Source organism: Phascolarctos cinereus, unplaced genomic scaffold (genome assembly GCF_003287225.1).
Source record: "Phascolarctos cinereus isolate Bilbo 61053 unplaced genomic scaffold, phaCin_HiC Scaffold_4;HRSCAF=312, whole genome shotgun sequence".
NCBI classification, from domain to species: Eukaryota; Metazoa; Chordata; class Mammalia; order Diprotodontia; family Phascolarctidae; genus Phascolarctos; species Phascolarctos cinereus.
In genome coordinates, this window is record NW_027555847.1 from 319,418,511 (window position 1) to 319,445,527 (window position 27,017).

A 27,017-nucleotide genomic window follows, 5' to 3' on the forward strand; every position below is an offset into this window, starting at 1 on the left:
CTAATCATAAGATTATAGACCTAGAGCCTGGAAGTAGCTCATAGATTGTCTTATCCAATGCCCTCATTTTACAGAAGAGTCCCACTGTAAAATGAAGGGCATCACTAGGGGGTATGGACAAACCACACGGACAGGGCCCCAAATGTGGGGGGCCTATTGTGGACTGGGGGTGTCCCTTTACATGCCCCGCCCAACACATAATGTCTTACAATACATGTATTAGCTCCTGCATGGGGCATGTTGGTACCCAATCACTTTTGATTTGTTTGGCTCTAACATGGTTTTCCTCTGGTAGGCCTGGGTTCCCAGAGACAGACCTCTACCACATTTTCATTCTCAGACCCTCTCAGGATCCCTGGGGTAGCCCTGTTGAGGGGAAATACATTTCCCCTACTCACCACCCTAGCTCTCGAGCACTAACAAACCATTCCCATTGTAACAGCCACATGGTGGATGATAATTTCACAACAAACCACTCACAATAATGATATTTTAAAATGTTAAACATACCTAACAAAAAGGCAAAATACTGAGATAACAATAGCATCATGGAAATAGGCCTGTAACTCCAGAGCCATATACCTCCAAGTCGCCTGCTGTCTTTAAGGGCCAGCCAAGGGTTCTTCTCTGTGAAACCTTCCCTGATTAGCCCTCTCACAATGGTCTTTGCCTCCTCTGAACTCCCTGAGCACTTACTGTTTCACACAATCAAGCCTTTAATTTTATAGAACCACAAGGCCTTAGATCCTAGGGATCTCATTGTTGTTGAATTGTAGTGCAGTTGTGTCCAGCTCTTCGTGACCCCATTCGGGGTTTTCTTGGCAGAGATACTGGAGCAGTTTGCCATTTCCTTCTCCAGCTCATTTTACAGATGAGGGAGCTGAGGCAAAGAGGGTTAAGTGACTTGCCCAGGATCACACAACCTAGTAAATGTCTGAGAACAATGTTGCACTCTAAGTTGAGTCTTTCTGACGCCAGGCTCGGCACTCTATCCACTGAGCCACTCACTTGCCCAGGGATCTTAGAAATCACCAAGTCTAATCCTCTCATTTGCAGATGAGAAACTGAAGTTTATAGTAGGAAAAGTGATTTTTCTTTTAAGGTTGGTAAGTCAGTGCCAGTGAGTCAGGATTCTGTCTGTTCTTTCCACCATCCTATAATGCTGCATTGCTTTCTAAGTTGTTGTTGGTGGGGGTGGTGGGGGGGTGGGGGTGATGTGTGTGTGTGTGTGTGTGTGTGTGTGTGTGTGTGTACTGGGGTGGGGAGGTATCTTGGATCTCCTCTATTATCTTTATAATTGACTTGTAAACTCCTCAAACACAGCCACTATGTCATCTGCTTATGAATCTACACTGCCAAATACACACAGACTAATAAATTCTGTTAAATGGAATTGAATGAATGAAAACTTCTTACTGTTGGAGCCTGTGGCTTAAGATTCCAGACTTGAGCTCACAGACTGTTCACTCTTGAGGGCCATTGAATAATATCAGTCACATGGCTCAGCTCCTTCCCAAAGCCTCTCCCAAGCCCAACGTCAAAAATTTGTCTCAGGACTCAAAGAACCCTGCTCCCAGCTTCTCTACTGTAAGCTCTCAGGCTCACAGATATTCAATAAAGAATAGTTTTTATTAATGGACAGAAAAAAATAGGAATAACTCCTGTGGTAGACTAATGATGGTTAGGCAACTAGGTAGCACAGTGTATAGAGTGGTAGGCCTGGAGTCAGGAAGACTCATCTTCATGAGTTCATATCCAGCCTCAAACACTTACTAGCTGTGTGACCTTGGGCAAGTCACTTAACCCTGTTTGCCTCAGTTTCTTCATCTGTAAAATGAGCTGGAGAATTAAATGGCAAACCACTCTAGTGTCTTTGCCAAGAAAACCCCAGATGGGGTCACAAAGAGTCAGACATGATTGAAATAACTGAACAACAGAAACTGTCTGTTAGGAATGGACCTGTAGATAATATCTTGAGGTGTTTTTCAGTGCTAAAATTTATAATTCTAAAAGAAAAAATATACTCAGTAAGTTCTAATAGATACTAGAATAGATTCCTAAGCAAGGAAGTAGGAGTATAGCTTTAAAACTAGAAGTACTAGTCCAGCTGTCTTCATTTTACAGATGGAAACTGAGGCTCAAAGATGGGAAATGACTTGCATGAGGTCACCCAAGTAGTAAGGGATAGAGGCAAGATTCAAATCCAGCTTTTCTGATTCCAGATCCATATTGCTTTTCACTCTACTACACTGCCTCCCCTTCCTGCAAAGGAATGGTTAAGGTTAAGAATCATGTGGTATTGGATAGAGCACCGGCCCTGGAGTCAGGAGGACCTGAGTTCAAATCTGGCCTCAGATACATAACACTCACTAGCTGTGTGACTCTGGGCAAGTCACTTAAACCCCAGTTGCCTCACCGGAAAAAAAGAAAAAGAAAAGAAAAAAAGGAAAAAAAGAGTCATATGTTATAATTGGGATGCAGTCCCTACCTGGGAGGAGCCCACTAAGGAAGCATCCAGGTATGTAATGCTAATAGACTGCTTGAACATCCCTGAAGGGGAGCCCCAAATCCTTTGGGCAGTGGATCTAAGCTACCCTTTTACCTCTAAAATGGATACTTCTTGTAACCGCCAGGAGGCAGCTAGGATCAGCGGATAGAACACTGGAGCCAGGAACTCAGGAAGGCCTGAGTTCAAACAGGGTCACACAGCTAGTAAGTGTTCGAGACCAATTTTGAACTCTGTAAGCTGAGTCTTTCTGACTCCAGTCCTGGCACTCTATCCACTGAGCCATCTACTTGCCTAGTGATCTTAGAAATCATCTAGTCTAATCCCCTCATTTACAGATAAGAAAGCTGAGGTTTATAGTAGGAAAAATGATTTTGCAGGACTTGAAGAACCCTGCTTCCAGCTTCTCTACTGTAAGCTCTCAGGCTGAGTTAGTCACTAACTGTGTGACCCTGGGCAAGTCACTTAACCTCTCTTTGCCTTAATCCACTGGAGAAAGAAATGGCAAACTACTCGAGTGTCTTTGCTAAGAAAACCCCATGGACAGTATTGGTGTATCAGAAGAATCAGACATGACTGAATGATTGAACAGTGGCAATGGCCAAGTATGGCATTCCAGCGCTAAGTCTGCAGGGGTTGAGGAAAAACTGCAGCTGAGCCTTCCGTCCAGATCAAGGGTTCAATCTAGGTATTATAGATCTAGAGCTTGCAGGGACCCCACAGGCCATATCTTCTAATCTCCTGATTTTATAGATAAGGAAACTGAGATCCATGAAAGTTGGTGACTTACTGAAAGTCACTGAGATGCTGAGTGCGAGAATTGGGCTGAGGTCCTCCTCTGTGTCAAGAGTCACTGTTCTTTCTAATGTACCACAGCATTAGGTGAGAGGGAAGAAGAAAAGAGTAGTGAGTCTTTTGTTGTTGTTCAGCTGTGTCTAACTCTTCATGACGTCACTTAGGGTTTTCTTGGCAGAGATAATGCAGTGGTTTACAGTATTCTTCTCCAGCTCATTTCACAGATGAGGGCACTGAGGCAAACAGGGTTAAGTGACTTACCCAGGGTTATACAACTAATCAGTGTCTGAGGCTGAATTTGAACTCAGGTCTTCCTGACTTTAGGCCTGGCACTCTATCCACTGTGCCTCCTGGCTGTCTTATGGTAAGTCTAATGTGTTATTAATAATAATCGTTATTATAGCTCAAATTCATACTTTACACATTATATGATACCTGAAACAGCCCTGTGAAGTAGGTGCTGTTACTATTCCCATCTTGCAGATGAGGAAACTAAGGCTGAAAGAAATGAAGTCAGTTGCCTAGGGTCACACAGCTAGCAAAGGTATCAGAGGCAGGATTGGAATCCAGGTTTTCCTAACTCCAAGTCTGTCATTCTGTCCATTCTCACAAGCTGCCTCTCATGTGAATGTGTTGAGTATTGTCCATATGAAAGTCATAGCATTGACATTAGTTTCCTGACAAAGACAGGCTTGGAGAAGTAAGATGAGCTTGACTACTGATCTCCACCCATTGCTCTACCTCACCCCCAATCTCCTGTGGTTCCCTGTGGCCTTTCTCCTCTCTTCTCCTCCCTAGCCATATCATGGCACATGGTGCCACCAGTATAACAAAGCTTTGCATCCACTACTAGCGATCAATCTGAGAGATGCCTCCAGCTTCTCCTGACTATATCTGCCACCTTTCCCAAGCAAGAGGGTCACCCAGGGAAAGAAAGGAGAAGTCACCCCCAAACTATTTTCACCAAAAAAAAAACCCTAACCACTTTGAAGCCTAGATGTTTGCAGTCCAGCAATTTCAAATGTGTTTTTCTAGTGCATCTCCAGCACAATAGTAATCAGGTCCATAAAGCTGAAGATCCAGATGAAAGGTAATAAAAATTCATCTTTTTGTTTAAAATGAGAATGTGTCTCACGACTGCAGTTGCTGCCATCTGCTCCTTTCCCACTGCAGTAGCCCAGGCCACCCCAGTAAATTAAATCTCTCTCTAATGTCTTAGTGTGACCTGCTTATCACATTACAGAATCCCACTCACTTGAAAGGAAAAACTCTTATTATAACATTATAACATTACTGTGATTGCAAACGTTCAGATGGTATTTTTCGCATGTGTCTTCAAGGAGAAATCTGTCCAAACCACATGGGAGATTCAGGTTTTTCTTAATTTATAAATACCACTTACATCTTTAATTCTGATGCCTTTCTTTCAGGGCAGAGTTGAGTTCTTTGATACCTCTCCTGTGGCTCCATTTCTAATGGAGCATTTCCAGACTAAATTAAGAGAATTATTCCCATTTACCGTTCTTAGCCAAGGATAGCAGCCTCATCTGGTCAGCCCTACAGGAATGGAAAACGTAGCAACACCGTGTGCCACAAAACAAGAGGTAGCAAGCAGAGTATGGAAAGAGGAAGAAGCCCTAGGCTTGGAATTAGAGGAGCAGGATTCTAATCCTGGTTCTCACCTTCGCAAACCATGGGACTATTAGCAAGGCCCTCTACTTACCTGAGAATCAGTTTCCCCATGTGTGAAATGAGGGGTTTGGATCAGATCATCCCTAATACCCCTCCTAACTGGACTCATCCATAATTTTCTTTTAAATTAAAAATTTTCCGTATTTCATAACATGTAGTTCCTGTCCTAGCATATTGTCTACGTGGCTAATAGTAGGTGCTTAATTAATAATAATTTAATTGAATGGGTATGAGTGACAGATAATGCAATGATCATTACTTTAATAAGATACTAATAATAACCCATAGATGCATAGTCTCTGGTACAGCTATAATTGCAGACAACATTAAATCTATACCACCCAATTTAAAACTTAATTATATGGTTGTTTTTATTGCTTCATGAGCATGAATCTAATCTCCCCAGATTATAAACCCCTTGACTTTAGGAGCTGACCTTAAAGGGCTGAGCACATAGTAGGTGTCCAACAAATACTTATTGGTTGAATGATTAGAAAGGTCAATCAGACAACTGACTAAATATCCATTGTATATTTTTAAATGCTTGCTATAAAACAAAATATGTGTTTTGTTATGAGTATCAAGAGGCAAAAAGTGATGATCTACATATTGAGAAAAGGTAAATGTGGGAAGTATGGTAGGGTATCATTACTTCATTTCTATTTAATTCACTAAGGGCCTAGAGCAGGTGTTTTGGCAAATGAGGAGAATTCACTGTGAGCAGGGATTGTTTTATTGATCATATTTTGTAAGCCTAGTTCCTAGCATGGTGCAGGTCTTAGTAGGTACTTAATAAGTGTTCATTGATTAATTAGTAGTGAAAAGCTGGAGGGTGTAATAGTTAGATGAAGGAAAAGCTGGCTAGTAATAATTCACATCTCTAAAATGCTTCAAGGCTTATAAAGCATTTTCCTTACAATAGGTAATGCAAGTATCGTCATGTCCATTTTACACCTGAGAAAACTGAGATCGCACATATAGTGTCAGAGGTGGGATTCAAAACCATGCAGCCCCTCTCAGCCATGCCTCTATCTACCTAGATATGCCCTTGAAGTGGGTAGAGTGGTGGGTCGAGGTGGCCAAATGATGACATTTGGTCTTTGCCAAGCTGGTGCAAGATTTGGAAAATAACCAGATGCATAGAATGTTGAGAGATATCAAAGAATTAGGATGGGGAATGAGAGACATTGTTGGAGGAACCAATTGCAGAGAATGGCATTGCTGGCTTAAAGGACAGCTATGGAGGAAAATCCATTCTGATGGCAGGAAATCTAGTAAACCATGTAGTGGAAGAGTTGAAACTGAAGATGGCTATGGAATGAATAAAAGGTTACATTTCAGGATAGGAGAAGATGGTTGTTGTTCAGTTGTTTCAGTCATGTCTGACTTGGTGACCGCACTTGGGGTTTTCTTGACAAAGATACTGGAGTGATTTGCCATTTCCTTCTCCAGATCATTTTACAGATGAGGAAACTGAAGCAAACAGGGTTAAGTGACTTGACCAGGGTTACACAGCTAGTAAGTGTCTGGAGTCACATTTGAACTCAGATCTTTCTGACTCCAGACCCAGCACTCTATCCATTGTACCACCTGGCTGCCTAGGCTACAGTATATTAAGTGGATACTTGTGTCTTGTCATTGTGAGGAGAAATAAGAAGACCTGGTTCCTCTGCCTTCCCCCCCCCCCCGCCCCAGTGTCTAGCACAGTTCTGACACATAACAAATGCTTAATCAATACTTGGTGATTAACTGATTGAAAAATCCTGGGTAATTTGAAGCCCCCAGAGAAGACAGTAGGAAATAAGTTCTCTAAGCCTCTCTGTTTCCATTCTCCTATCCAAAAATTGAGACCACAGTGACTTGTGCAAAGCTTCCATTAATGGTCATGCCAAGTTCATTTTGACTCCATTCAGCTCTAGTCGAGTGTACTCTTCACTTAGGGGCTTAGCCTTATTCCTGTGGGCTCTCTGGTGAGTTTTATAGACATTAAATTCTTTAGTCTTGCAGGGCCATGTAGGAGAATGTTTACCAAATAGAGTTGCCAGTGAAGTGAACATTTTCTTTTATTTGGTGCTCATCTCATGACATGCGTTTCTTATTGACCCCATTCAAGATATTTTGTCCTGTTTCAAAGTGAAGACAAATTGAGGGCAGTATGATTGGCAGGACAGCGATGGGACATTTTGACACCAGAGGCGGAACGCCAGCCCAGTACTGTCTTTCTCTCTAGGATGATTGCTCATGTGAAGTAAAATGAGGTTTTGAATGAACAGCATTTTTGGAAGCACAGGGCTCATGGAGATGGAGCTGTTTTAGCCCTCTGCCCTTCCATTATCACTCATCTTCCCTTTGTGCTGTGTCTTCTCTTGTTTAGATCTCTAGGGACTTGATTTATAAAGCATTAGTACTGGTGATAACTTGGATCTTATGCTAATGGCAGTACAAATGAAGCAGTGGTGTCATTAAATAGTTTAATGACTCTCTCTTGAGTGCTAGTATAATGAGAGTAGAAAAATGTTGGATCTTGGCAATTCTCTTATGCTCCTGCCAGAATCCAGCATGCATATGGGAGTTCGCTTAAAAGTGCTGAGCAAAATTGCCATCGGTTATTGGCAGTTCCTCAAGACTGAAAAACTTGAAATAGAATGAATTTTCTTTTTGAAACTATTTAGCCTCCAGTTTCTGTTTGTCTATCACAAAGGAATGAATCCAGGCTAGATTATGAAAAACCAATGAGGTAAGCATAAGTACACTGCTTATCAACGTAATCTGCTCCAGGTCATAAATAAAGCAGATGTCAGACATTAGGCTTTAAGAAAGAGAATTTTCATAAATTAAAATCAGTACTGAGTCGGCTGTTGGTTTATACAATATCACTGTGCTCAGTCATCCTCTGGAACATACACGCACAAGTACACAGTACATCAGCATTTTCTAGCATTTGCCCAGATAGAAGTTGGGTGGGCTTTCACATGTGCCAGGTTACCAAGAGAAGGCACTGCTTTGAGAAGAACACTGCCCTGGTTTCAGAAGACCTAGCGTCTATCTGCTATGTGATTTGGAAAAAAAAAAGTACCTGCCCTCAAGGAGCTTACATTCTGTCAGGGAGACATGTGTACCTGTAACTACAACAGTGTATTGATCAATCCATCAACAAATATTTAGCACCTACAATGTGACAAATACAAAGTTAATACCAAGTAATTATAAAACATGGTGGGGCAGGGAAGAGGAGAGTGAATCAAGAAAGACTAATGTAGAAGATGAATGTAGAATGTAGAAGCTCTTGAGCTGAGCTCTGAAGGAAGCCAGAAATTCTAAGAGGTGGAAGTGAGGATGGAGTGCATTGCAGGTGTGAGGGACAACCTACGTAAAGGTAAAGGTGAGGGGAGATGAAGTACCAAGTGATAACATTAATGAAAACCTGAACATATTAGATAAGTATGGAATAGGATACAGGTGCCACAGATAGAATTGCAGTGGAAACTATTTTTAGGGCCCACTGATCTTCCTTTCTATACCCTTTTTCCTACCCCTTGGCTTCTCTTTCACCTTCATAAGATCAACATGCTGCCTTTTAGGTTTCCAGCCTTTCCCACTCTAGCATCTTTCCAGGCTGCAGTCCCCAAGACTAACAAAAATCTAGGATTCCCTGTTTTCCCTCCCCACTTCCAACAAAACTATCTACCCCCTGGTATTCATCCTAGTGCCAAATGGGAACTCATTTGCAGGAAAGAAGTTTGATCAACCCTGCTAGATAGGTACCAATAGACATCTCCTCTCTCCCCTCAACACAGCCCAACTCACACACTTGTCTTGACAACCTCAGTGCCTGGAGTGCTTAAGTCTAGGTGACCAGGATGTTACAGTAAGCCCATCCTCTCTGAGTTGGTTAGTCAGTCAAAAAGGCATTTATTAAGTACCTGCTGTATGCTAGGCCAACAGTGTTAAGTGTTAGGGATACAAAAAAAAAAAAGGCAAAACAATCAGTCCTGGCTGTCAGGGTACAGGGGGAGATAACATGCAAACAATTATGTGCAAACTATCTACAAGATAAGTTGGAGATAATTAACAGAGAGAAGGAAGTAGCATTGAGGAGAATTATGAAAGACTTCTTATAGATGGTAGAATTTTAGCCAGGACTTGAAGGAAGGCAGGAATGCCAAGGGGCAGAGATGAGGAAGGAGAGAGTTCCAGGCATGAGAGACAGCCAGTGAAAACCCAAGGAGTGGGGAGATGGAGTATCCTGTGGGAGGCAGAGCAAGGGGGCCAGTGGCAAAACAGTAAGGTCAGAGCTCAAAGCCTACTTTGAAATCTCTGGGAGTCCCACAGTTGAATTGATTCCCTGCGGGGCAGAGCAAAAGCAGGACAAGAATAAGGTTTTATGTGTGCTGCAGAGCTGGGATGGTTTTATTTATTGTTTTCAAAGAGAAAAGCTGAGTGATTAAGGATTGCTTCTGGCCTGAAGTAGAAAGAGAAAACAATTTGCAAGAAAAGATTTGTACTTACTTATGACCATATCTTAGATTCATCCCCAACTCAGAGTCTTTGTAGCAAATGGTCTTTCTCACTAAGGAAAACTATAAAACAGTTGGTCACAGAAGAAATAAAAAGGCCCTCTTCATGTGGAAGGGATGAGTCACAGCCTTTAGTCACGTTATGAGCAGGATATCACAGATGAGTGTTTGTCATGTAACAGCTCTTTATGATTTCTAGAATTCTATGGAAGAATCTGAGCTGAAGAATTACACCCGAATTCTCCCCTTCCACACTTCCCTTCTACATTTATCAGAAGGCAGGAACAAATGTTTGTTCTTCAGCATAGAAGCTGAAGTGGAGCAGCAATTTCTTTTTAGCTGTACCTGATGGTAAACTTTCTGGCTCTTAAGAGTTGATGTGACAGCTTTATAGTTTTATGATGGCTTCAAAGTCTAAAACATAATGTGAGGTGATGGAGAGGACCCTGGATCTTGAATCACGGGCCCTATGTTTAGAACTCAGCTCTCTTGCTTATTTTTATTTATTTATTTTTGGTGAGGCAATTGGGGTTAAATGATTTGCCCAGAGTCACACAGCTAGTAAGTGGTATGTGTCTGAGGCTGGATTTGAACTCAGGTCCTTCTGACTCCAGGGCCGGTGCTCTACCCACCGCACCACCTAGCTGCCCCTGTCCTGTTTATTTTTTGTGTGATCTTGAGCAAGTCATTCTCTAGGCCTAGTTGGCCTTTAAGGCCCCTTCCAGGCCTAAATCTGTGGTTTTCATCCTAGCTTTGACTAACATTTAAAGCAGTTGATTGGTTTCCCATCTTGGGTTGTCGTTCAGTCATTTCAGTCATGCACAACTCTTCATGACCCCATTTTGGCAAAGATACTGGAGTGATTTTCCTTCTGCAGCTCATTTTACAGATGAAGAAACTGAGGCAAACAGAGTTAAGTGACTTGCCCAGGGTCACTGAGCTAGTAGGTGTCTGAGGCCAGATTTGAACTCAGAGAAATGAGTCTTCTTGATTCCAGGACACTCTATCCACTGTTCCACTTAGCTGCCCCCATTTTAGGTCCAAATGCTTGTGTAGTCAATATATTTGTTAACAGATGAATTTTAGCAGCAACACAGTGAGCAAGCGTAGAGGATACTATGTTGATAGAGTGGTGGGAAGGCTGGGCTTGGAGAAGACCTGGTTTCATATTGTGCTTCTTTATACATTCTAGTTACATAACCATGGACAAGCCACTTAACTTCTCAATGCTCCAGGTAACTTGCTGCAATTATAAATTGCATACAGTTATTCATCTTAATTGGTGGAAGCTGTTCCCACATTGATCAAATCACAGGTCTTGACCAAAAAAAACCCAAATCTGATAATGAAAGTAATAGTAATAATAAAGATTTATATAATGCTTACTATGTGCTAGGCACTGTGTTAAGTACTTAATAAATACTATCTCATTTGATCCTCACAACAGCCCTGCAAGGTAGAAGCTATTATTAACCCCATTTTATAGATGATGAAACTGAGGATAAATGACTTCAGATGATACATACAGAGATTAAGTGACTTCCCCAGGGCCACACAGCTAATAAGTGTCTGAGGCTGGATTTGAACTTAGGTATTCAAACTTAGTATTGAACTTAGGTATTGAACTCCAGGCCCAGTACTCTATTGACTGGGCCACCTAGTGCCCCTGATAATTCGTATTTTTATCTCTCCTGAACAGAGGGTGGCAAAAAGAACAAGTGAGATCCATCTACACAGAAGAACTGTCTGTGATTACTCGTGTTGATATAATTGCCCCACTGGTCATTAGTGTAAATGATCATCAACGTTTCTGATCCCTAAAGAAATTGATAATAGATAGGAAAGTAGTTTTAAAATTGATTGGGCATGCATTGATTTCCAGTGATTGTTAATGGCATTTGTTTTGACATAGTTATTTCTGTATGTGTACTCTGATAGCCTACCTCCCTACAAGCCCTCTGGTGTATGTGATTTTCTCAGCTGATGCTTACTGTCTTTATGACCTTGGCCAAGTTATAATTTTAAGAAATCAAAATTGTTTATTTTAGCTTTTATGAGAATCTCTGTCTCTTGTATAATTAAAAAGCCTTACCCTAGCATATTCATGTGGAAAACTACAGGATGTTAGTCTTTTTTAACTGGATTTTTTTCCCCCTTTTTTATTCTTTGCTGTGAGGGATGGGTAGCTAGTGGATAGAGTGCTGAGCCCGGAGTCAGGATGACACATCTCAGATCTGGCCCCAGATACTTACTAGCTATGTGACCCTAGGCAAATCATTTAACCCTGTTTGCCTCAGTTTCCTCATCTGTAAAATGAGCTGGAGAAGGAAATGGCAGACCACTCTAGTATTTTTGCCTAGAAATCCCTAAATGGGGTCAAGAAAAGTCAGACACAATTGAAAAAAACTGAACAACAAAATGAGGAATGGCCCTTTGGGAGAGGAAAGTAGAGGGATGCATTAAGAAATATGTGTTATAAAGGAGAAAAATATATCCATAACTTTTTTTAAAAATCTCCCCTTAGCCATAGTTGTGAAAGTGCCTTCCTCCTTTCTCCTCTAATTTTCTTTGTGATTGAGATATAACTGCTACATGTCTTGGAATTACAAGCTTGTGACTTTTCTCAGATGGTGAACTACCTGATTCTACCCATCATAGTTTCCCATCTGTTATACTTCTAGACAATTTTATTATTTTTTTCCTGGAGTATAGTATTCAGGCTTTTTAATGGTGACATATAATATTTAAATTATCTCTGCCCTCCAGTCTTCAAAGTCGATCATTTGGGATTATATAGAAATAGTTTGTTGTTTGTTTGCTTTTGAGACTGGATCTCCCTATGTCACCTAGACTGGAAGTGTTCAATTAGCATGGGAGCTTAGATCTGCCCCATTTCTGTCTCTGATTCTCCCCTTGTCAGGCAGCTTGGTGGACGCCACTCCTGGAGGGGCTCATACTGGTGCTGGACTTAGTGCAGGCACCTACTCAGCTTCAGCCCTCTTGTAGCTCAAAACACCTGAGCTCCAGTGATCCACCAGGCTCAGTCTCCCTAGTAGAAGGGATGACTGATGTGTATGACCGCATCTGGCTTCATGTATGTTTTTTAATTGTCTTTTATGTATGCTTTGCCAAATTTTCTTCCACTTCTAAATTTTTGAGTTCCAAATCTATCACCATCTTTTTCAAACCCTCTCTTATTTTAAAATATTCCCCATAATATACTCAAGTTGTCCATTTTATTGTCTTATTTCTTTTTTGACAGCTCTGATTCCTGACATTATTTTCATTTTAATTTCTGCTTTAAAATATTTTTTTTGTTTTGTACTATTCCAAAGTGTCTTGCTGTTACTCAGCTATTTCTGGGAAATACAAAATGTTTATTGTCTTGCTGTCTTTTTTCACAAGTAACTTTTGGTTATTTGTGTGTGTGTGTGTGTGTGTGTGTGTGTGTGTGTGTGTGTGTGAGTGTATGTATATGTGGAGAGAGAGACAGAGAGAGACAGAAAGACAGAGAGACAGAGAGAGAGAATGAATATCTCGCTGTAAGTTTATCTACTTAGCAGTTGGGCTTATATGCCCTTCCTTTCTCTCCTGGCCCTTTTGTCTTCTAGCCTTTTTCCTCTGTCCTCAGTAGTTAGACAGACTTTCCTCCTCACTATTTGACTCGTCCTCTTTCCACTAATGTGCTGCACATATATTCTTCTGCCCAGACCTCTGGGCCTAGGTAGAATCAGCTATTCCCTTCTAGGGGCCACGGAAGCACCGTTGGGTCCATGTGCGAATTCTGATGGGAGAGAACTAGATTTTTAGGGTTGTACCCCCACCTTCCACAGTTGTGCCCTCTCTCTGTTGTGCCACTGTCGGTGTTTTCTGCCTCTTACAAAGCAGGTTGGGTTCAGCCTGAATCACTGTCGTGGGGAGCCAGGGATGGGACCACCAAAGATGGAAGTGAGGCTGTTTGTGTCTCCATTGTGCAACACCCAGGCAACATGGGAGTGGTGTGAGTGAGTGGGAACTTCAGGCAATTTGATCTTCCACAGTTATTTCAGAAGATGATGCTGTTATCTCGTATAGAGATGCAGCTATCTTTTTGCGTCCATTCTAATTAATGTGAGTTAAGTGCATTTCCTACAGTTTTGAGGTTGGCAGTATACAGAAGTTACTCTGGAAACAGCTTATGTCACCATCTTGTTTGGTGATCCTCTAGCTCTCATTCTTCAAAGAAAAAAATTCACCAGCTGACTCCATATGCTTTTTAAAAATGTTTTATTGATTTAAAAAAAGATAGCATAATCACTTCTTAATAACCAGCTCCCACTGCAACAGACCCACACAGAGGACCTGTTCTTATATCAAAGATAATCAGTTATGCCAAACCACAAACTATCAAGTGACTGCATCTGGCAACATAGGAAACATTGTGTACCAATAATCTCTCTATTGAGGAGAAAAATGTATTTTATCGGGGATCTTCTGACTGTTCATATCACTGAATCTAATGTACTTTAAGGAAGCTTTTTTTAAAATGCCCTACAGTTGTACTCCTATCAATACTATATTTCAGGATTGTTTTTTTTTTTAACAATACATTGATTAAGTAGGAGCCAAAGGAATACAACAATAATATATCACCCTCTTAAAAACACTTATGCTTATTTATAGCAACAAAGGCTGAATCACTTTTTGCTGAGAGATTTTAAAAACTGTGCTAGATTGCCTGTGACTGAGATGTTCTATCAGGGGCAGTGGGTGCTTGATTAAAAGTGGGATACTTCCTTTGCTGTGGTTCTATGATTCTATGAGTGTCTAAAGATGCCAAACTACGTTGTCTGTTGCCTCTTTTCATCTCTAAGTCAATGTACATTTTCAGAAAGCTTTCTTTGGAAGGTTTTAGAAATATTGGAATTTTTAAAAAAGAACAGAGTTAAAGCAGTGCTTGAAATCTGTCTCTTTTCTTTTGAATAATCTGTTTGATTTTAAACAAATTTAGATACACAAGATTCACCGTGATTCAGGAGACAAGTCTCAGACAGGTGAGAGCATTGTAACAAATTATACGCGTTGGTGAGCCATAGCAGGTAACCCAGTGGAAATGAACCACAATCAGCCTTTATAGTGTTTAGTATATTCTGTCATGCTCAAAGATTAGACTCTTGAACTTCAAGTGGCAAGTTAGCAATTGTATTCCATATAGACAGTGAAGTCCACCATTTGCCCCTTTTAGTAAATGACTTTGTGCTGACTACAGCAACTTCAGAGCATCAGAGAGCCTACTTACTGAGATCCATAATTACTCAAAACAGTCTAACAATCCCAGCAGAGAAAACAAAGTGGATGAAAAATGTCTTTTGCCTACATATAATGTGGAATATGTTAGACAGCAAAATGAGTCAGTTCTTCAGTACATATATCTTTAATGGATATGGGCGATGAGCTGAATCCATAAATGACTAAGAGGAAGAGAGCAGACTGGATTGCATTTGGGAAGTTGAGTAGCATTTTTGCTACTCGGTTTTCTCCCTAAAATACAAATTCAGAATTTAATCTCAATATATTTCTGTGGGGTTATGACTTTAGAACATGGAATACCACAAACTACAGCTGGCCCAATGCTCAATAGAGGCATGTCTGGTGTGTATAAATGTAATAAGCAGCATTTCACCAATGATGATCTCAGTCAAGAAATCACATAAAAGACACCCAGGAAGTAGACAAGCAGAAATGGAAATGGGCATGTAATGAAAGTGATAGGTAACAGGTGCAAAATCTGAATGTTACTTTGGTACCCTCAGAGTGTTAAAAGACCTAGAAAAAGGCCTTCAGTGCATCGAATGGATCCTTTATGGCGGCTTTATGGGAGAACATTTAAAAGAGACATGCAGGGTGAGGATAAGTTGCCGTTTGCCCTCTTAAAGGTAGTACCTCTACCAATGAGGTAATAGATTTATGAAAGTATTAAAGTATATATATTTGGACAGGTACTACAGATAGATAGTAATCTGGGCTCTGAATTGGATAAAAGGAAAAAAGTGGGATAGATTGAATTTGGGAAATTAATATATTGCTTTCAGTGATTTTAGGCATTTGGCTCCCACAAAAACTTATCACTTTAACATGATTTTTCTTTTGGTAATGCTATCTGACTGTAAGTCATGGGACACTGCAATGTTTAAACAATTAAAATTGCACCGGACCCAAAGACAACTCTAAAGAAGCATGGTGGCAGTACGCTACCTATGGTGACATAATTAAGATCATGTGTAAGCAGAAGAGGAAGTAGGTAGTAAGTGGAAACACCTGACAGGCTGCATTGGCATCCTTAGAATAGAATTTTTTCTTAAAACAAAAGAAGGCCTCTAACATGCCGGGTGGATGTCCATGTGGAAGATTATGGAAAGACGTGGAAAAGAATAATATGGGAGATGTTGTGGACAGGTGGCAATGCAGACCAGTGGAGAGGATGCCCTCACTGAGAATCAAACATCCAGGTATGAAAGGAGATACACCGGCTCTAAGCATTTTAACAGCATTTCTAAATCACAATCATTCCCCTACAATGCAATTTTTACTTTCAAAAAATAATATTCTAATCATACCAAATATTTCTCTGATCATAAGTTCCATTAATAGGATATAAAGAAATAATTGTATCATTATACAAATAACAACACTGAGAATATCCTGTGTCTTTGTTACTATTTGAAGAGTACATATTTTATTGTTTCTTAAAATCATTTTGTAGTATGATATAGTATTTTATAGTAAAGGAGGCAAATTTTTAAGTATCCAGAGGACTATATGTGAAATTTCACATGTGAATACACTGAAAACTAATATTCTTCTCTTCTAATTTGATCTTCATAGAGTCTCACTCATTTAGATACAAGAACAGGAGGAAAGAATCTATTGATGTTAAATCAATAACATCTCGAAGTAGTGATGGTAAGAAAACTTCCTAATTTGTGTTTTTATTTGTTTTTTAACTGCAGAAAATAGGAGAGGGAAGACATCATGATAAGACAACTGATCAACATATAAGAGTTAAAATAATACAAAGGAAATAAGAAACTGACTTTCAGGGTATTTCTAAACATGTATTTTAATGGATTTTTTACAAAATAATTTGTATGGTTTCACAATATTTTTCCTCTAATTATATAGGTGATGAGGATAGAGTGCTGGTCTTAAAGTCCGGAGAGGCCTAGATTCAAATTCTCCTTCTGCCATTTAACCCTGAGCACTTTACTTAACCTATGAATCCTTCATGTAGTTTTTCAGTTGTTTTTTAGTTGTTTCTAACTCTTCCTGACCCCATTTGGGCTTTTCTTGGCAAAGATACTGGAGTGGTTTGCCATTTCCTTCTCTAGCTCATTTGACAGATGAGGAAACTGAGGTAAACAGGGTTAAGTGACTTGCCCAGGGTTACACAGCTGGTAAATGTCTGAGACTGGATTTGAACTCACACAGATGAGTCTTCCTGACTTCAGGCCCAGCACCCCATCCACTGTGCCACCTACCTGCCAAATTTACTGAATCCTAGGACAAGTCTATTAGGGTTATAATGAGAGAGAAAGAGAGATGATAGATAGATATAGATATAGATACAGATATAGATTTATACTAGTGTCATAGCCCAGCCTATATGATGAAATCACTAGTCCTTTGTGAATTCATCTCATTAACATAGCTGCAAAGGCAATTTAATTCATGCTTAAATCATATTGACTCCTATATATGTTTTTGGTTTTGGTTTTTTTGTTGTGTAAACTTAGGTTCAAAGGGGTGAGCATATGAAAGACACTCTCAGTATAATTTCTTTCTTATAATGTTGTTTGTTGATTTTAATTCAGTTAGGCTTTTTAAAAAAAAACAACTTTTTTCTGCCTCCATCTGCTTTCTCTTTTCTCAACATCTCAAAATTTCATCAACATCTCTTTTCTCAATATCTCTTTCCACATCACTGCTTATAGATTTTGTGCCTGTAAGATATTGTGAAATCAAACACCTGACAGGACATTTATCTCCCTGTGTTTGAGGACTAATTGATGCTTTTCATTGGATACCTTTACTAAACCAACAAGCACTTGAAGTAAAATGGATAGGAAATGGACATTAAAAGAATGTTTTTCTCCTTTAGGTCAGGCCACATGTTATTAGAGCTTCCAATAAGTAAGATTATAATTTAGCATGTTTTTACTACTAGTAAATGCAAGTTATTCATGAGGTTGAATAGAAAGACCCAAGTCAGAAAGTCAGGAGACTTTAGTACTAGACCTAGTTCAACTGTGTTCTATCAGTATGATAGAATTAGGGAGGAGAGAGAGAGACAGAGGGAGAGAGAGAGAGACAGAGAGAGAGAGAGAGACAGAAGGAGGGAGGAAGGAAGGAAGGAAGGAAGGAAGGAACGAACGAACGAACGAACGAACGAAGGAACGAAGGAAGCTAGGAAGGAAAAGAAAGGAAGAAGGAAAAAGAAAGAAAGAGAAAGGGAGGGAGGAAGGAAGGAAGGAAGGAAGGAAGGAAGGAAGGAAGGAAGGAAGGAAGGAGGGAGTAGGAGGTGATTTTAGGGAGAACATGAGAGTTTTAGACCCTCTGAGTTTTGAAGGGTAAGTTCCATGAGGGCAAGGGCTATCTCATTTTGGTCTTTGTATCCCCAGTGTCTGGCACAAAGCAGATACTTAATAAAGCTATTGATTGATCTAAGTTGAGATGTTCAGAAATATTAACCAACTGGCCCAAGTTCACACATCAAGTCCAATATTGAGGAAACTGAGAATAGGCTCAGGTCTCCTAATGGAGAGTCTCATGCTCCATTTTGATCTGACTTTCCTTATTGCATAAGAGCACCTTTGAACTGACAGTGGGGAAGAGATCCATTTGTTAGGAACGCTCCCTAGGTTGACATTTGAATAGGTTTCTGACATGTGCAAACTGGAGCTTTAACAGTGGCACAGTAGGCTTTCAGGATGGAATCTTTATCATCTTATCTTGCCTGAAAATTGGCCCCATTAATGGTTCTGTTATGTCAGATGTCCTTCCACCAATGTCATCCATTCTGCATAAATCTTGTCTTCTCTGGCTGGGCTTGTGCAGATGGTGGCAGGGTTCCTGACCATTCTGGAATAAGTGATGAGTGAATCCAGTCCTTTTTTGAAGAGTGCTATGGTGGTCCCACAGAAAGCAGAGCTGGGTTTTGAGCTGTTCTCAAAGGGACCTCAGTAGAAACAGTTCCTGCCTGAAGCTTTCAGCCGGCTTCTGCCACCAGCATTTAGTCCTTCTGTGCTTTTGAGGGTGTGTCCTCCAGAGTGCTATTGTTCTAAGGGACACATACCTTGTCTTGACAGCACCAAGTTTGCAGAATCGTCGTTATCCTTCTATGGCGAGGATCCACTCCATGACCATTGAAGCTCCGATCACAAAGGTAAAAAGCTGTGGCTCTTCCTGGTCTTTAAGCAGAAGCAATTGTCTATCTTGTCTCTGTGTGTTACGTATGTGTGTATGTGTGCATATATATACATGTGTATATATATATATATATATAAATACACACACACACATGTGTGTGTGTATGTGTGTGTGTGTGTAAAAACCTAGGTTAGGAAACATCAGGATGTAGTGAATGGAGAATAATCCATGGAGTCTGGAAGATCTGGAATGAAGTCCCCCCTCTGATAAATACTGGCTGTGTGACCTTGAGCCAGTCACTTAATCCCTCATTCCCTCTGGGAAATTTTCTAAGTCTTCCCTCTGTAGAGATGGTGTCAGTCTTCATTTGTAGAGGGAGTACCTCACCAGGAGCTCCCTGGACCCATTGAATCACAGATCTGGTCCCAAAAAAATCCTAAAAAACTTGAGGTGATACCAATCTTTTCCTATTGATATTGTACTTTTTAAATAAATTGTTTAAAAGCATTTAGAAATATCAATCAATCAGACAGTCAACAAGTATTAAGTTCTCACCCTGTGCCAGGTACTGGGGATACTGGGGATACATAGAAAGCCCAAAACACTGTCCCCAAGGATTTCACATTCTAATGAGGAAGATAATAGGCAAACAACTCTGTAGGTAAAATATATACAGAGGATACATTGGAGGCAATCTCAGAGGGATAAAACTAGATGGAATGGAGGGGGGGGTAGGAAAGACCTCTTGCAGAAGGTGGGATGTTGTTGTGTTTGTCTTTTGTTCTCAAAGAGGACCATGACATCGGGGGAGATAATGACATGACTTGCAACTGACTTTGTTTTGAGGGAGGGATGGCTGTTCAAGGTCCCCAGCCTTGCTTTCTCCTCCAGAGCCATTTGGATCCAGTAGCCAGATACTCATCATGATGACTGGAGATAGCTCAAGATGCAGTGGGAGACCCTGACCTTTTCAGGTTCTCACTTTGGGTGAAGCAACATCCGTTTAGGGAATAGGCCTCTTTAAGAAATGAGTCAAAGGGGGCAGATAGGTGGCACAGTGGATAGAGCACTGGCCCTGAAGTCAGGAGGACCTGAGTTCAAATCCGGGCTCAGACCAAATACTTGACACTTACTAGCTGTGTGACCCTAGGCAAGTCACTTAACCCCAATTGCCTAAAAATTAAAAAAAAAAGATTGAAAAAAAGGAAATGCGTCAAGGGATGGCCCCTTTAATAAAATAAATAAATAGATAATAGTGGGCGGCGAAGACCTTCAGGGTTGCTGGCCAAAAGAGAAACAGTTACTATTTACATTCACTCTGAGCCAGAAGGGTCCAAAAAATAACCATTAAGTGATGCTTGGGCAGGGACCTGTTGTCCAATCTGTGAGTGAATTGGGTTTAAGACTTGGTCTTTGAGAGAGAAGTTCAGCCAGTAAACCCCAAGTTAAGTAGGCAGCTTTTGGCCATCAAAATTTACCTTCCTTTGGGCAGAACACCCTCAGGTAAGGGGAGAGGAGAGGAGAGGAAAACATAAAGTGAGGAGAGGATGAGGTGAATTACCCAACTGGAACTGGCCAGCTGGGTCCCCGTTCAGGCAGCTTAGACTACTGACAGGGTGTGTTTGTCCTTTGTTCTCAAAGAGGACCATGACATCTCTGAGTCTCGATGGAAGCCAGAGGCAGAGATAAGAAAAGAGAGCATTCCCTCATAAAGGACAGCTAGTGGAAAGGCTGGAGTCAGAAGGAATCTCATATGCAGAGAATTCTTACTTTATGTAAATTCCTATTTTGTAGCGGGACACCACAGATCTGGGTCTGGCTCTGGCTCTTGGAAGGTCGTGGCAGAGGTATCCCATGCTAGAGGTCCTCCACTCTGCAGAGGAGGAGGGGTGGCCCAGGCACTGAAGCCACTGGACTGCACGGCCACAGGTCACAGAACCTTGGAGGGCATGGAGCCACACAGAGCCCAGAGGAGAGGGAGGAGAGGTTAAAATAACATTAAGTGAAAATTGGCTGTGTGAGGAACAGAAAGAACACCAGTGTTGCTGGATTATAGAGTACTTGCAAGGGAAATAAAATATAAGAAGGCTGGGAAAGTAAAAAAGGCCATATTGTATAAGGGCTTTAAAAGCCAAGTAGAGGATTTTCTAGTTGATCCTGGAGGTAACAGAGTGCAATTGGCATTTGAGGAGAGGAGTGATGTGGTCAGAAAAGTGCTTGGAAGATCACTTTGGCAGCTGCATAGAGGGTGGTCTAGAGTGGGAAGGGATGTAAGTAGAGGCATTTACAGTAGTCCTAGGGAGAAGTGATGAGGGTCTGTACAACAGGCTGTGTCAGAGGACAGAAGGATATGTACATGAGAAATATTGTGAAGGTAGAATTCATAGAACTGGGCAAGAGATTGGATATATGGGGTAAGTGTGAGCAAGGCATTGAAGATGATACCTAGATTACAAGTGTGAGTGGCTCGGAGGATGGTGGTGTTCTTGACCATGATAGAGAAGCTCACAAGAGGGAAGAGTTTGGGGGGAAAGATAATGAGTTCAGTTTTAGACGGATTGAGTTTAAGATATATATGGAACATCAGTTTGAGACATCCATTTAGTAGATGGAAATGCTGAAGGTCAAGAGAGAGGATAGGGCAGAATAAATAGATTTGGGAATCATCAGCATAAAGATGATAATTTAAAATAAGGGAATTGATAAGCTCACTAAGTATATGATATGGTAATATATTTTGCGTGATTGGCCGTGTACAACCTATATCAAATTGCTTACCATCTCAGGGAGAGGTGAGGTGAGGGAGGGAGAGAGAAAATTTGGAACTCAAAATTTTTGAAAAGCAAACGTTAAAAATTGTCTCTACATGTAACAGGGGAAAAATTTTTTAAATTATTTTTTAAAAGTAAGCTACTGTCTATAAAAAGCTCAATGATCTTAGAAAAACATGCAAAGACTTGCACGAAATAATGAAAAGTGAAATGAGCAGAACCAAGAGAACATTGCATACAGTTAATAGCAATATTATTTTAAGAATGACTTTGAGTGACTAAGTCATTTTGACTATTATAAATATACAAATTAACTATAAAGGACATATGAAGAAAGACACTATCTTCATCCAGAACTGATAAATAGAAGTGTGTATAGAATAATTCTACATATATATGTATATGTATATGTATATACATATACATGCATACATATATACACATACATATATGTATGTATATACATATATACACATACATACATATATACATATACGTGTATGTATGTATAGACATATATACATATATACATATATGTATGTATATACATATGTACATATACATACATATATACATATACATATATGTATGTATGTGTGTGTGTGTATTATATATATATATATATATATATATATATATATATATATATATGTCTAATGGTAGCCATCACCTTCCAGGGAAGAAAAAAAAAGAAATCTACATGATGACTTTATTATATATTTAAAAGGAATAGCAAGTTGTACATAATAGATTTACAGTTTGATGTGCAATCTTTTTTATTATACTATGTTATAGGAATACTTGTTTTATTCCATAAATTTAAAAATATATTTTTTAAATATAAAATAGTATAGAGGAAGAAGAGAATAGGGCCAAGAACAGAGTCTTGGGGGGCTATGTGGTGCAGTGGATAGAGTACTGGCCCTGGATTCAGGAGGGCCTGAGTTCAAATCCGGCCTCAGACACATAATACTTACAAGCTGTGTGACCCTGGGCAAGTCACTTAACCCTACTGCCTAACCTCCTGCCCCCCCAAAAAAAGAACAGAGCCTTGAGGAAGACCCATGATTAGTGGGCATGACTTGGATGAAGATCCAGCAAAGGAAACTGAGGAGTGGTCAGATGGGTGAGAGGAGAATTAGGAGACAGTAATATCATAAAACACATGAAGAAAAAAGAGTGATTGTGTCAGAGGCTGCAAAGATATTAAGAAGGAAAGGATTGAGAAAAGGCTCTTAGATTTGGCAATTAAAGCGATTATTGGTAACTAGAGAAAGAAGTTTCAGTTTCATAATGTCAGAAATCAGACTTGAGAGTTAAGAAGTGATTTAGAGGAAAGAATGTAGAGGCATCAACTATTAATGACTTGCTTTCTCAAGGAGTTGAGCCAGAAAAGAGGAGAGATTTAGCATTATAGTTGATGGGGATGGATGAATCAAGTGAGTGTTGTTTTTGTTTTTGTTTTTAATTAATGGCAGAGACATGCTCCTGTTTGTACACAGCAGGGAGGCAGCCAGTAGATAGAGATTAAAGATTAGTGAGAGTGAGAATGATAGAGAGGACAATCTGCTGAAGAAGATGGGATGAATTGGGATCAAAGGTGTATGTGAAGGAATTTGCCTTGGCAAGGAGAAAGGCTATTTCTTTATGTGAGACAGAAGTAGAAGAGGAGATGGGAAAGGAAGACATCTGATTGATATGAGATGAAACGAGGGTGTTCTTGGAGCATACCCTCATTTTTTTTCAGTGAAGTATCAGAGTTCTTAGCGGAGAGGACGGGGAAAAGGATGGCCTGGGAGGTTTGAGGAAGAATGAAAATATGTGGAATAGCCCTATGGCCAGTGGTATAGTGAATCAATTAGGAAGATATAAAAGAAGTGTCTTGCTGCAATGAGAGCCTAGTTGATATTACATAACACAAATTTATAGCAGACCTAGTTATCACAGTTTTGTGATTTTCTCCAGCTCTGATCAGCAGTGTGTGAATCAGACAGAAAGCATCAGATGGCAGGACTGAGGCTGACAAGGCGTACCAATGACAGTAGAATAAGGGGGTAAAGCACTCCAGTGCAGAAGATAGTGAAGAGGTAAGCTGGCTCACCAAGGAGCTAGATGGTGAAGAGAATAGAGTTCAGCCAGCGAAAGAGTGATGGCTTGGGAAACAATTGAGATGTGAGGGACCGGATGATGAGGATGAAGAACAGGATGTAAGGCAAAGGGAAAAATGGAACGATAATAGATTAAGGTCAGATAAAAGAATTTCAGAGTTCATGAACATGGAAGTAGAATGATAGCAGATCAAGGTTATCATTATTGTGTAGCTGCTGAGGTGGAATGAAGAGTTGGGCATGGGAAATAGGTAGATTGAGGAACTGGGAAGTTAAGAGCATTTGAAGGGATATTATTATCTGTAATGGAGCCCCATTGTTTGAGGGCAGAACTTGGAGTGGAGGGAAAGTTCGATGACCTAGACACTGAACTCATTGAGGAAGGAGAGTATCTTAAGAGTCAGTAGATAGTTACCAGCATCTTGATTGGGCCATAAATATGGATTGAATGAACTTCAAGGAAGAAAAAAAATGCTAAGTGTGCTGGTAGAGGGATGTGGAAGTGACAATGGGGAGCAAGGAGTAGTAACTTCTCTACTATGCTCAGTGAGTACCAAAAAGGGTGGCCATTAAGATGGAGCCAGGTCTCAGACAAAAGATGGAAGGAATGAAAAAAGGAAAAGGCTGAACACGAAAGCAAGTTTGTTAACCATGGACCTGGCATTAGAGATGCTACAGTGTAATGGATGAGTAGCTCTGGAGTGGTACATTGAGGATGGGGGATTAAGGTTGAGGAGGATGGGTATAAGAGAGCAAATTTAGAATGGGATTTATACAATGACAGCCAGGGGTTCAGAATCTCCAGGATGGGAAAGAATATGATCAAGTGGTAATATGTTGACCATTGAGGATTGAATTGAGGAAGAAAGCTGATTTCATTTAGGCCCAGGAGCCAATGAACAATAGTTACAGCAAAATATGCACTTTTGCATCTGGATGCAAGATCTGGATGTCTATATAATTAATTCATATTCTCTCTCTCTCTCTCTCTCTCTCTCTCTCTCTCCATCTATCTTTTCCCCCCTCTCTTTCTCTCTCCCTCTCTCTCTCCTTCTCCCTCCTTCTCCCTCTCTCCTTCCTCTATTCAGGTCATTAATATAATCAATGCTGCCCAAGAGAATAGCCCAGTAACTGTAGCAGAAGCCTTGGACAGAGTTTTGGAGATTTTACGAACCACAGAACTCTACTCTCCTCAACTGGGCACTAAAGATGAAGATCCCCACACTAGTGATCTAGTTGGAGGGCTGATGACTGTAAGTAATAATGGAAAATCATATTTTTGGAGAAAAAAAAACCAAACTTCACCGAGGCAAATTTTGTCAAAAACAAACTGGTGCAGTTTGCAAACTTTATAGCACTGTAGATATCTCAGTAATTGTTACCATTATTGTAGGCAACTAGCACTGCAATGGACAGAGTACTGGGCCTGGAGACAGGAAGACCTAAGTTCAAATCCATCCTCAAACCCTTATTAGCAATGTGACCCTGGGCAAGTCATTTAACCTCTTTTTTCCTCAATTTCCTCCACTGTAAAATGACGGTAATAATAGTCTCTATTTCACAGGGTTGTTGTGAGGATCAAGTGAGATAATATTTGTAAAAAAAAAAAAAGCTTTGCATAATGATTGGCACATAGTAGGTGCTACAAAAATGCTTATTTCCTTCCCCTTTCCCCTTATATAGGAGTGGGGGGAGGGGCAGAGCCAAGATGGTGGAGTAAAAGCAGTGACTTGCTTGAGCTCTCCCCCAAACCTCTCCAGATACCTGGAGGTAAAAAATGGCTCTAAACAAAGTCTAGAGCAGCAGAACTCACAAAAAGACAGAGTGAAACAAATTTCCAGCCCAAGACAACCTGGATGGTTGATTGGAAAGGTCTATTGCACCAGGCTGGGAAAGGAGCACAGTTCAGCATGAGTGCACAGGCAAAGACCAGGCCTCAGCAAACCTGGAGCAGGTCTCAGGGGACTGAATCATGGGCAGCTGTGGTGGTTTCCAGACTTCTCAACCCACAAACACCAAAGACAACTTAGAAAGTCAGTAGGAAAAGTCTGTGTCTGTGGTGAGAGAGGAGCTCAGTCCCAGCCCCAGTCCCCGTACAGCCCCGGGGTGGTGGCTACTTCCAGAGCTCTTGGCCCACAGATGGAGGGGGAACTGAGTGGCTGATCAGAGGGGGATTGCAAGGATCTCTTTGCTGGTGCTGCGGCAGGAATCTCTTGCTTTGCCCCTGCTTGGATCTGGGTCACAGTTCTGGGGAGTGGTTCTGGGGCAAGGAGGAGTGCTAGCATGGTGGAGCTTGTAGTGGTGATGAAGAACGAATCTTCCTCACAGTTTCAAGGCAGAAAAGAGTGCTCGTGGTCACTCATAGATCAGAGCACAGGCCAGAAAAGGAGTAAACACCTTGCCCCAGTTGTACCACTTTGGAAGAACTGAAAATTTACAGGTCCCTACAAGTATCTCTGAAAACAGATGCACAAAATCCCCGAAGCTTGGAACAGTACATTCTCCATGCTGGAAGTAGACCCTTACCTTAACAAAGAGTTTAAAACTCACGTAATTGGCTGGGATAGTGAGCAAGCAGCTCAAAGAGCCAGACTATGTTATGTTACTTTGGTGACAAAGAAGATGGAAACATACAACCAGAAGAAGACAACAAAGTCAAAGCTCCTTCATCCAAAGCCTCCAAGAAAAATATGAATTGGCCCCAGGCCATAGAAGAGCTCAAAAAGGATTTTGAGAAGCAAGTAAGAGAAGTAGAGGAAAAACTGAGAGTGATGCAAGAAAATCATGAAAAACAAGTCAACTTTGTTAAAGGAGACCCCCAAAAAATACTGAAGAAAATAATACCTTAAAAAAATAGCCTAGCCCAAATGGCAAAAGAGGTCCAAAAACCCAATGAGGAGAAGAATGCCTTAAAAAGCAAAATTGGCCAAATGGAAAAGGAAGTCCAAAAGCTCACTGAAGAAAATACTTCCTTAAAAAGTAGAATGGAGCAAATGGAAGCTAATGACTTTATGAGAAATCAAGAAATTGCAAAACAAAACCAAAAGACTGAAAAAAAATAGAAGATAATGCGAAATATCTCATTGGAAAAACAACTAATTCATTATATACAAGTGGTTATTATTATTGCTACCATTATTTTATTATTATTTTTATATAGCAGCATGGTAGCAATCATGACTTGTGTACAAGGAGAAGGCAATGATATTATTGAGAACATGTA

At 40.5% G+C, this 27,017-nt stretch overlaps 1 protein-coding gene across 2 annotated transcripts in view; it reads left to right on the forward strand.

Annotated features, from left to right (window-relative positions):
* The window catches only part of PDE8B (phosphodiesterase 8B), a 344,612-nt gene that overhangs the window by 285,201 nt on the left and 32,394 nt on the right, over positions 1 to 27,017 (forward strand). For both annotated transcript variants that reach the window (XM_078153161.1, XM_020998444.2), the window contains exons 11-14: positions 14,501 to 14,543; positions 16,375 to 16,452; positions 18,855 to 18,931; positions 24,883 to 25,047. In XM_078153161.1, the coding sequence (XP_078009287.1) occupies positions 14,501 to 14,543; positions 16,375 to 16,452; positions 18,855 to 18,931; positions 24,883 to 25,047 (363 nt within the window). The remainder of the gene's footprint in view (positions 1 to 14,500; positions 14,544 to 16,374; positions 16,453 to 18,854; positions 18,932 to 24,882; positions 25,048 to 27,017) is intronic.